Genomic DNA, 12,468 nt, shown 5'->3' with positions numbered 1-12,468 from the left:
TCTTCATTCTATCCTAACATTTCAGGGCCAACATTAGAAGATTATGCCACACATTACACACTCTTGAAGACCAAGCCTTTTCTGACACTTTTTGTTCACATGAAAAAACTTTTTTGTGCTAGAAAATTACTTTGAACCCCCAAACATTATATATTTTTTTAAAGCAGAGCCCCTAGAGAATAAAACAATGGGTGTTGAAGTTTTTTATGTCACACAGTATTTGCGCAGCGATTTTTCAAACGCAAATCTTTTGGGAAAAATATACTTTTTAGAATTTTAATGCACAAAAGCACAATATATTGCCCAATTATTTGATAACATATAAAAGATGATGTTACATTAGTAAGACCTCATCTGGAATATGCAGTTCAGTTTTGGGCACCAATTCACAAAAAGGTTAGATAGGGGAATATTTGCCTATGCTCAAAACTGTCATTCCACCATCATTTTATCACCAAGACTCTTCATGATTCTATTAGCATGATTGCTGTAAAGTATTTCTAATTGCTTTTCTTAAATTATTATATTTTTGTAAGTTTGGAATTGTGGTTTTCCTTATAATCTGTTACCGCAGGGACATATTTACCGCGAGGCAAACAAGGCATTTGCCTAGGGCGGCATTTTTCCGGGGGTGGTGTCGCCCCCTGGAAGAAGGGACACACGTGAAGATTGGGGACATGTTGGGCTCGGCGTGTCAGTGTGGTGAGCCTTCCCAGTGTTCCGGCCCCCACCCAGGAGAAGGAGGAAGAAGGACAAAAAAAATATTTACGGCAGAAGCGCTGCTAAAAAGACGTATCCGGAAGAGCCCTGCTGTGATCCAGTCATCACCCACCGTATCCAGAGAGGGAAGCTCCTATAAGCAGGCACCTGTACCCACCCAACCCTTAAAGGGACCTCCAAATTTAATAGCGCTGTTAAAATGATGAAATACTCATAGTTTCCGGTCTCTTAGACCATAGAGATGATTAGAGCCATTCTGGTCTCTGACCAGATCTATGGTCAGCCAGCAGAACTGCCGGCTGCATTCTTGGATTCCCCTGTGGGACAGGAGAGCACAAGAAAACTGTGGAAGGCGGTAGGAGGGGGGGGATGTCCCTTCCTACTGCTTGTAAAAATGATTCAGCAGCTAATCGGCCACTAGGATTGCTTTTACATGAAAGTTGACTGCCAGCTAAAAAGAAATTATACCAGGATGATGCCTGTAGCTACATGCATCATCTCGGTATAACCACTCAAAGTCCAGTGACCTACCAGTACATTGCTGGTCCATGTTGGGCATACTGTATATCAAACAGCAGAAAACATGGGCTGATGATGAATCAGGTTTGTAGACCAATATGACCGCAATTCATTCTTTCTTGTAATGGCCATGTTGAGAGTTAGGCCTAAAAAAGTTTTAAATTCAGAAACTGTGATAGGTTTCCATGTGAATTGTCTGGCAAAAGCTGAATTTGGGTGGGCGGCAACGTATTCTTGTGTGTATAAATTGCCTTGGCCCACAGCCAATTGGTACAAATATACCGTGCAAAACAGTGGAGGGGCTAATCGCTAGTGCTAGCAGCGAACGGGGCTGATCCTGATAACACTGCGTTTTTGGGGACACTATACAAAACAGGCAATAGTATAGTTCTGTTCATGATCATTACAGTATATTGATCCATACAAACACTATACTAGTAATGGCGGTGATCAGCGACCTATAGCATGAGTGTGATAGTGTGCGGGCAATCTAACGCTAGCTGACCCTGACTGGGAGGGGCACTTACTGACCTTGATGCCATCTGATGTTGCTAGTGGCAGTAATAGAGTGATCAATGAAAAATTCTATATACTGACACTGTACTAATGGCACTTGCTGGGTGACAGGGTGATCAAAGGGTTAATAGTGGCGATCAAAGTGTTAAATGTGCTAATCTAACACGTGTGTAAAAGGTAGTGCTTTTACTCGGTGCAAAGTTCTCTCTTCTCTCCGTGGACCGACGGGGGATGTGGGGGGCAGTGGAGGGTGCAGGCGCATTCCCACCCAGAAATAGAAAGCAACGTAAGATTACCTTGCATTGCCCAGAGCTGCTGTTCGCTCGGGTAAGAGGTCGGCAAGTAGTTAAAAAAAAACCCCTTTAAACTTTTTTTTTTTAATATTCTCAATACGATATTTTTTATTTTTTTTAACAATTTTTTTTAAATACTTTTATCAGAATAGTACAATGTTACCATAGTAACATTGTACTACTGTGGGGGGAGGGGGTAATCAGGGATTTTTTTTTTATACTTTGCCTCATTCATAAACTGTCATGAAGGAGTTAAGTTTTTCACTGCTCCAGATAGTGATCTATGATTGGCTGGAGCTGGTCACATGGTACAGGGTGCTATGCTTGGCCCCATGTATCATGTGACAGCTGGGGGCCAATCACAGCTTACTAAAAAAAGAGAAGCAGAGCTGTTATGAATCAGATTGATTCATAACAGCTTTGCTAACATTGTGATCATGTGATTGCATAGCGATCAATGATCAATGGGTCCCGTTCACCGGGATCCTCATTCCGCTGTGTCTGACTTTCACAGCAGTCGCGGGTGGGGAGTACAGCTAGAGCGACATACCCATACATCGCTTAGCCTATAGATGCCACCAGTCAGCAGTACATTGCGGGCGGGTAGGAAGCTGTTAAAGGGATGCTGTCAGATTATATAAAGCATAGCTCCTGACTGTCCCTGATTTTAAGGGACTGTCCCTGATTTGGAACAAAGTCCCTCTGTCCTTCTTGGTGTTTTGAATGCTTGTAAGTCCAGAGTAGGTATTTGGGGCCTTATAGACCCCAGATACCTACATAAAGAGTACCTGTCACGTGCCTATTGCTGTCTCACGTGATGTTTACATTCCTTGTAACAGCAACAAAAGTAATAAAAAAAAGTAAAGCAACAGTGTAAAAAAAAAAAAGTAATAAAAAAAAAAAAGTTAAAGTGTTCCCGCGTCTCCATGCTCGCGCGCAGGCAAATGCACACGTCAGTCCCACACATGTTAGGTGTCGCCGCAGACGTCGATTTGGGGGTAGTAATTCTAGCACTAGACCTCCTCTGTAAATCTAAAGTGGTAACCTGTAAAGGCTTTTTATGCGTCGACTATGGATAGCAAAATCTACGTCGTTTGTCGCTGTAGCATGGGCGTGTGCAATTTTACAGCATGACATGTTTGGTATCTATTTACTCGCTGTAACATCATATTTTATATTATACAAAAAATTTGTTATGTATTGTGTTTTTTGGTATTAAACTTTAAAAAAACAGTGTATTCTTTTCCAAAAAATTGCGTTTGAATAACCACTGCACAAAAACCGTGTGACACCTCTGTTTTAAAAAAAATATATATATATATATATAATGTTTGAGGGTTCTAACTAATTTTTTAACAAAAAAATATAGATTTTTACATGTAAACAAAAATGTCAGAAAAAGGCATGAAGGTCAAGTGGATATTGTAATTTTTATTTTAAGACACACACTGTCCATACATTACATTCTTAAATCTGCTGCATCATTTCTTATGAACTTATTATGTAGTGCAGCATTAGATATCACCCAATTACTTAATTGTAATTTTGGCAATCTGCAGATGTGAGCATAAAATTGCTGCATCACAGCTGCAGGTAATGAATAGTTAAAAAAAAGAGAAAAATAATAATATCACAAGATAAATGCAATTGATAGGAAGACCACTACAGGATGCTAAACTAGCCAGAGACATTAGAAGGTAATTGGATATGCATGTTTGTTCCAAGCACCCAATTCTTTTTTTATCAGTTAGCTACATAAACATACATAATTGGATCTTCAGGGAGTTTGTTTTTTTGTGTGGTCATGCTGTGGTAGCAGCAGTAATCACACCAGACACCTCTGGCACCAGATAGCCTTCAGAAAAGACAATACAGAAAGCTTCCTTGCAGGGTCTGAGTGTGTTGAAGAGGATCACCACTCAATCTGAATAAAATTGGCAGGATTGGGCATCAGTCATTTAATTGGACTCATTTATAAATAAGTTTAGAATAGTAATTCAAAAAGAGTGAAAAGAAAACTTCCTGTTCATTTACTTCATCTGCAATGACTGGATAAATAAAGACACTTCATTTTTTTTGTGAAAATTCTCAGCTTGGTGAACATTTTCAATTTTGTAAAGCAGTGGTTGTAAACCTCAGACATGAAATATGAACAAAGCATATTCCTCTATAGTGTGTATTTGTCTCAATCCAGAGTACTAAGGTCATTTCTCTCTGCTGCCTCTGCTATCTGAATGAGTCTCTTCTGACAAGCTTTCCTGGCACCAAGAGAAAAAAAGTGGCAGGGGAAGGAGCTCCAGCACACAGCCTGTGATTGATAGCCTCAGTTTTGTTTCAGTGTGCTGTATGAAGTGTGGGGGGGGGTGTATCCCTTTCCTCCAATCAGTACCTTCATCTCCCTGCCCAGTGCCTTCTGAAAGCTCAGACAAGCTGTATAACTTCAGAATTTTGAACTGAGGTAAGAAAGAGAAGACTAAAGATAAACCAATATAACTTATGTAGGAGGGTTTGTCTAATCTCTGTGTATCACCTGAGGCCAGTCACTTTACTAGGTATATGTATGGGTTTACAACCACTTTAAAGAGGTATTAAAGTATAACTAAAGGCAAAGCATTGTTTAGTTTTGTAGTTTTGGAGAAAGTGGAGATGGATTAAACACCTGTTATGCTTGTATTGCTGTCTGTGCCCTTATTAGGTAGATTCAGCACCTCTGTTTGTCCAGTTTACCATTATCATTGAAAGTGAAAGTAAAACAAAATCCCAAATTTTGGGCTGTCCCCAGAAATGTAAGAGGGGAAATCTTCCAATAGGGACATTGGTTCTGGTGACCTGGGGGTCACAGATGGCAAAAAATTTTTTGACAAGGGTTATAACCCTCCTTTACTATATACAGAAGGAAAAACAATTTGCCAAACCAAAAATGTGATATACTGCAGCTTACCAAGCATTAGATGGGGTGCCTGTATTTGTTTACTGGTTAGACTTTTTCCCTCTGCTTTCACCTGGTGACCTGGCCAATAACACACCTCCTGTATTAGAGTGCCTCCACTCTGGAAGAAGGAGCACAAAGGCAACCTTGGACAGCAGCATTGTTAATCTGGGAGTGTTAGATGTACTAGTAGTTTTATCAGTGGTGTATTTTGGTTTTGTGCTGCCCTAGGCAAGACTAAAATTGCGCCCCCCCATCTAAATTTGTCCCACCCCTTCCTGTTTAGGGCCCATTTGTAAATTTCCAAAGCCAAAATAAAGCATTTCTGGGTTTACCCAATATTATTTTGTCGAATCCTCCTTTAAGAGGGGTGTGGCAGGTGGTGTCTCCTACATCTACATACTTTTGCTAATAGGTGTCCCTAGTTCTCATCTTAGAAAGTTGGGGGTATGATTATGACGGGTAGGAGTGAACTTCTGGACATACTGTATCTAGTGGTCTGGAAGACTAAACAGGAAGGAGCATGATGACAGATGAAGGCACAAAAGGAACAGGTATATAAGCACAGTGCAGATACAAAGAGGCGTAAGTAAGGAGCCAAGGTTAAAAAAAAAACCCAGAAAGATTAAATGATGCCAGCTGATATTAAATGGCTGTCTCTGGGGTGCAGAGACCAGGAGCGTCAGACCTTAGCAAGATCCATTAAAGTTTCAAATGGATGTTTGTGCAGAACCTTACATATTGGCTGGCTTAGCTGGACTACTGTGGACAGAATGATTGGAACAGAGCCTTAAGCCAGTGCAACAGAATACATACACGTAAAAGGAATTAGAAACCAAAGTCAATAAAAACAGACAAAACATAATTAGAAGCCAAAACCAATACACATCAGACCAGGGTAAACAGGGCAGCCAGAGACAGGCCAGTTCAAATTGATGTACCAGTACTGGCTGGTCAGGTTGGAGCCCCTAAATATCCGCAAACACAGAGTACATGAGACACAGGTGACACAGGGCAAAAACACAGTCTGACTGGTGAGTAGAGAGAAAACACACAAATCTTGTTACAGTCCTGCTTTCCCAATGCCAAAACATGGTTATGATCTTTCCAATAAATGGCCAAGTCTTAGTGACTCTATCAGTTTTATGGTATACAGCAGGGGTCTCCAAACTTTCTGAACAAAAGGCCAGTTTACTGTCCTTCAGACTTTAGGGGGCTGAACTGGGGCCATTGGGAATAGACAATGCCCCGTCTTTGGTGTCAGTGAGAGGAATAGCACTTAAACTTTGGTGTCAGTGGGAAAAATTGTGACCCATTGTTTGCATTAAGTGGAAGGAACTGGGCCCCATCATTAGTGTAACTGAGAGGAACTGTGCCCCTTAGTTGGTGTTTGTGAGGGGAATTATACCTCATTGTTGGTATCAGTGGATGAAATAGTGCCCCAAGGGCTGGATAAAAGCAAGCAGTTTGGAGACCTCTGGTATAGAACTAGAATTAACTGCTAAATATATATTTCTATTTGCCTATATAGACCTGAATGTTCTATACTAAATAAAAATTAAAACCATGCCTTAATGAAGATATGTCTGTCTATCAATCTGAATGCTGTATTATCCACAATGTATGAAAAGCTAAAATGTATCTTTTTTTACTTTTACACAAAAACGGATTGACATACAGTATATTTAAAGCCACCTAAAATATTTCCTGCATGGTATTTTATCATATCTTTGGCTTGTCACCAGACATAATCATAGATACTACTATCTACTTCTACTGTGGGCAATTATTTACTTTTAAATAAAATGATTACTGATACATACTATCTCACCTCAAATTTCCCAACAAACATATGCATGATCCATAGAAACCAAATTCTGGTCCATCCAGAATGCAAAAACCATATAAGCAGATGATGGCATACAGGTGTGCAAAATGTGTTTTTTAATCGGGTCCTCAATTGTAAAGTACAGTTTGATTACATAAGGAGTACTTATGATATATCAACAATTCAGCATAATCTAGATCCTTAGTTAAACCTCATCTAGAATAATGGGCTTGATTTCTGAAACTTGGGGCGTGCAAAATCTGGTGCAGCTCTGCACAAAAACCAATCAGCTTCCAGTTTTTTTGTCAAAGCCTAATTTTACAAGCTGAAGTTAGAAGCTGATTGGTTACCATGCACAGCTGCACCAGATTTTGCACTTTTTTTGTTTTTTTGTTTTAGTAAATCAGCCCAACTGTGTCCAGCAGAATGGAGACCTCACTTACAAATCTAAATTGGTACCTTCGTATGTACTTTTTTGAGGAAAGAAGGAAAGGGGGAGGGGGCATGACTGAAACCTTTAAATACATCAAGGGTGAGAACAAGGTTCAGGAGGGCAGTATCTTTAATATTAAGCTAAGATCAAGAACATGATGATAGGACATCAAACTAGCAGGAGAAAGTTCCAAACCAGCCTTAGAAATTATTAGTTTACTGAAAGAGAAATTGATGCTTGCAAGAAACTTCCAGTAGCGAGTAAGCAAACAGTCATTTTAACATGCTCAAACAAACATCAGACTCCGATTCATTATGCTCAATCCGCAGATCCGATCCATCCTGCGGGGATCGTCAGCTTGCTTTACAACTTACCTTTTCATGGAGCGGGTCTGGTGTCACCCCGTATAGGTTGCATGCCGACTATCCCCTTAGGATGGATCGGATCTGCAGATTGGGGAGCATAATGGATCGGGCCCCGATCCATTATGCTCAATCCGCATATCCAATCCATTCTGTAGGGATCGTCGGCTTGCTTTATAACTTACCTTTTCGTGGAGCGAGTCCGGTGTCACCCTGTGCGGTAGGTGTCACACGGTGCAGCGTGCACCCCGCACACCTGCCTAGGGACACCACTGGCAGGTGGTTATCTCTTTTCTATTAAATGGCCCATAAATGCACCTAAATTATAGGCACAATATTCTTTACCACAAAGTACTAAGTGCATGGCAGCCCATTCATTTAATTAGGCTGCTGTGCCTGCATTTGATGCAGAAAAAAAAGGTTCCTGCACCATCAAGAATGAATGACAGCCCTGTGCATTTTTAAACAGCAGCGTGTTTTGGCTGCTAGTGGTTGCGGGAACAGGTGCGATTCCCACAACCACCTGCAATAGTGTGAACCAGGCCTAAGTAAACATTGGAACTCACTTTTAGGCTAGGTTCACACTACAACATTGTACAGACAGGGGTATGGACATTTTTTTAAAAACTACTTGTTCAGGGACTAAATCGGTGCCCCAATCTACTTGTCCCTCATGACAATCTACTTGTCCTGATAAAAAAATTTTTTTTAACCAAAACCATATTTACATTTGATATGCTGTTAGTAATGTCTGGGGCTTTTAAAAACAAAAGGGGCTTTACGGCAATTTAAACATTTAATATTTTTATCATTGCGCTGTTTATCTCCCTCCCACGCCTGTCTCCAGACCCGCACCTGGGGACTAGCAGGGAGGGGGAAGACCTTGCAGTGTAATGAGCACCGATTGGCTGCTCGTCAGGGAAGGGGAGTGTCCGGCTTATCCTTTATCCCTTTCGCTGCCAGAGCTGTTTTTGCGATTTTTGCACACTTTTAAAAAATTATTTAAAGCTTGAAGATTGCACAAAACTCCAAAACATTATTTATTTTCTGAAAGAAGACACCCTAGAGAATAAAATAGCTGTAGTGCCAATTAGCGATATTATCACAGAAGTATAGGAAATGCAAAATTTCAGTAGAAAATACATTTAAGCTAATTTTAGGACACAAAAAGCAATAAATTATCCAATTTGTTTGTAAAATTTAAAAGATGAGGTTGCTACGAGTAAATAGATATCCAACATGTCAAAATTTTTTTTTCACTTAACATTTTTTTTTTTAATCACATAGGGGACAAAAAGTGATGATTTGTGGTTCTCTTTTTGGAGACCTGCAGGGTCTAAAAGACCCTGCATGTCTCCCCTGAATGTAATGCAGTGCACATCGCACCACATTACATTCTTTCCTGGCCTCGATGACTGGGAATCTGTCAATGGGGATCCGGAAGTGACGTCACATCACGTCCGGGTCAGGTCAAGAAGGGGAGGAGAGCAGATGTGTCCGCTCTCCTCCTTCCCCTATACCGGCATCCCGGCATACTGCCGGCACCCACAGAACCAGTCCCGGGCCTGCAGATGGGCAAGCGGAGGCCAGGACATATAACGGGCGAGGGGGGGGTGGAGGCTGGCGCTGTGGGCTGCCGCCCGAATGCTTCCACCTGACAGCTGCTTTCCCACAGCAGGGCTAAATGTAAATAAAAACTACCTGCCCGGCGCCTGGAACTACATGTCCCGGGCGTCGGGCGATATAAAATGAACATCCCTGACAGGAAATCCGTGATCCATGCGTATTTCCTACAACACATTCAAAATGCACTGCAGATGCAATCTGCAGAAGGTGTTAACGGAACCCCATACTCTGCATTTGTCTGCATTGGATCGCATTGTACAAAAATACCATGACTGCAGTTGCAGTATGTTTCCAAAAGTAGTGTATGCACTACCTTTGGTGTGATGCAGTGCATTTGAATAAGTTTAAATCGCACTGCACTGAATCACATGTGAATTGCATAGGAATGCGCAGCCCATTCATAGTGTGAATTGGGGCTTAATGAGTATATGGCAGCAATGTAAAATTTAGAATAGATTAAAACAATTTACAAACACTTGCTTCACTCGCAATATGATACTATATATCAAGTTCCATATACTTTTACCAATATAATACAGCTTACACTTCTAAAATAAGCTACTCATGGACTTACCAGATATAGAAAGGGAAACCAATAATGATACTAATGTGGATATTAGTGTAAATCCACTTATATACAGAAATCATTGTTTATTAATATAGAACACATAAAAAAGAAATAAATGGTGGAAAAAGTGGAGGGGGCTATAGGAAGAAACAAGTATATAGAGTTTTTTAATTAAGTTATTTACAAAAAAAAAACTAAAATAAATTATCCCACTCAGGGGCAGACTGACAACTCATGGGGCCCCCGGGCAATAGGGGATCATGGGGCCCCTGTGTCCTTGCCCAAAGCCTATGAAAAAGGTACCAGGGGCATCTCATGGGGCCCCCTACTGACCCCGGGCAATGCCCGAGCTTCCAAATGGTCAGTCCACCCCTGATCCCACTGATTCCCAAACCCTTAAACTTTCACAATTGGTAAAATCACACCTACATTCTCTTTGCAAAAAAAAGCTCCACTCCTTGTTTAATTTTTTGAATCCTATCCAAGACAAAGGGGCCCATTAGTAGTACCCTTGTGCCTGGACCAGCCTTTCTCAACCTTTTTACCCCAGAGGAGCCCTTAAAATAAATTGTAGGTCCCAGGGAACCCCTGCAAAAACCAATTTATCAGGAGAAATGGTAAGAATGCCCCTTACATTGTTGGTCAATGAGGAGAATGCTGCACCTCTTACAGAGGTGGTCACAATGCTACCCTTACTGTTGGCTAAAAGGATCACTGACCTTGATTCTACATGGCACTGGACATGGAACTATGCAGGCACCATTGGATATGGGGTCAATTAGCCATAGCTCAAGGAACTCCTGGTCTGGACAGTACATGTTGTGCCACAGCAGACATAATTCCAAGATCCCACATCAAATATCTTTTAGCATTTTTGTCTTTCCTACATAATATATTCACATAACAGGAGACAGACCTCACCATGAGTTTCACAGTTTAAAATGTGTTTACTTTTTCTTGTGTATCCTATAGATGTAATTATTTGTTAATATATTTGCAAAAACTGAGTTTTTTTAAACTGAAAAAACCCTTTGTATTTACATGACTTCTTCATAGAACTGTTATATTCACTTGATACAAGTTTGTTCTTTGTTGATTTTGCCCTTCTGTATACGCTATTTGTTCATCAAACCCAAGCCTGTCTAATGTTTTTTCACAATATTACATATCCTGGTGTTGATTACAATTTGTTGTCATAAGTCTCAGTTTTCCATCCCTGTTCCCTTCATTTTTCAGCTGTTATTTGCTTTTTAGACTTTGCTCTTTGGAAGGCTTTATACAATACTCTTTTCTTAATGCCACGTCGTCATTTTAACCTGTCTTGTAATTCCTTTGCATCCATATCAAAATCATCCTCATGTGTACAGTTCTTGAGTAAGTTAACATATTGTCCATAGGGTATATTTAACTTAATATTATGCTTTCATAGCTACAGGCTTAAAATAATATCATACAATATTTAAAGTACAAGAATATAGATAAATAAGTATAGCATGCATAAGGTAATTACTACAACATTTTTTAAAAAGCAAAATAAAATATTCATCCCTAAAAATTTACCATAGCATGTCATGTCATAACATATTTTTTCAAGAATAATATTAAATAATCTGTAATCAAACAGACTTACTTTCCCTGAGTTGTTAGTGCCCAGTATGTAGTTTTCTAATATCTCCATGGCACATGCGTGGGTTGAATGGATAAAAGTACCCTTAAAGACATGTTGCACTGTATCCATAGCAGCCCAGAAGCAGCAGCAGGTGTCTGTATGGGATGGGTCCAGGCTTTGCAGCACACACAGCAGTCTAATACCTCCTGATAGCCTTGCTGTATCAGCACTCCTATAAGGAGGAGGCTGAGCTCACTGCTCTGCACCAATGACAACTCCACATCCAAGCACTGTGCACTCTAAATTCCTTTTTATTTTCTAAGCTATTAGAATCTTCCTCTTTATATGTCATGCATGCTGTTCAGTACAAAACTGCCAATTAAAGGTCTGCTGCATACACATCAGATGCCAGCATGCTTTCTCCCCACAGTGTTAAGTTTTTGAGTATACAGGAAAGATGTCTTGGCTGCCTTACTTGTGTACAGTCAGTTAATCCATAAAGCCTTATGTCATGTCATTTCATTACAATGGGACAGTAGGTGTGTACTGTACAGACTTTTTATATATACATATACCCTCTATGACCAAAGATTAGATTTTTTTGAGAGGCTCTCTTTCATCTGAGTAGTAGACTAGGTAAATGTGCAGTACTGATTTTATGTTCTATAATTATTTTATGTGATGGGATTCCTAAAGCAGAGCTGCAGTCTCCTGTGTAAAGAAAAAAAAGTCAGCAGCTACACAAATTGTAGCTGCTGACTTTTATAAAACATTAAATAAAACAGTCATATGGTCTGCAATTGTTTGTCTAACTATGCTCTTCTCAATCCCAAACAAAAAAAAGTTGCCCCCTGCTGGCTCTAACACTGATCTTTGATCGCTCAGTTCTCGGGTCTGGTCTGAGCACTGAATGGTCACTGTCAGTGCTCTGCCACTCACCTGTCCCTCGATCCAGTGGTGTGCTCACCACAGCCAGGTTCACCGGCTGTCCTCTGTCCCCAGCACTGGCATCTTAAGTGTGGACTGAGAGGAGGGAGAAGAAATATAGAAAAGTGATGGCAGAAA

The 12,468-nt window shown here is 40.4% G+C and overlaps 1 protein-coding gene across 2 annotated transcripts in view; it reads right to left on the bottom strand.

Annotated features, from left to right (window-relative positions):
* GDA (guanine deaminase) overlaps positions 1 to 11,652 on the bottom strand; it is a 100,557-nt gene extending 88,905 nt beyond the window's left edge. Inside the window, exon 1 of one of the 2 annotated variants that reach the window (XM_089691068.1) lies at positions 11,425 to 11,652. In XM_089691068.1, the coding sequence (XP_089547194.1) occupies positions 11,425 to 11,532 (108 nt within the window). In that variant the 5' untranslated portion in view covers positions 11,533 to 11,652. The remainder of the gene's footprint in view (positions 1 to 11,424) is intronic. The other variant, XM_089691069.1, reaches the window with a different exon arrangement.
* Between the last annotated feature and the right edge of the window lie 816 nt (positions 11,653 to 12,468).

This window comes from Staurois parvus, unplaced genomic scaffold, assembly GCF_062004578.1.
Source record: "Staurois parvus isolate SC_StPar_1 unplaced genomic scaffold, SC_StPar_1.0 ptg000549l, whole genome shotgun sequence".
Classification (NCBI taxonomy): Eukaryota; Metazoa; Chordata; class Amphibia; order Anura; family Ranidae; genus Staurois; species Staurois parvus.
This window is presented reverse-complemented; position numbering and strand designations above follow the sequence as displayed.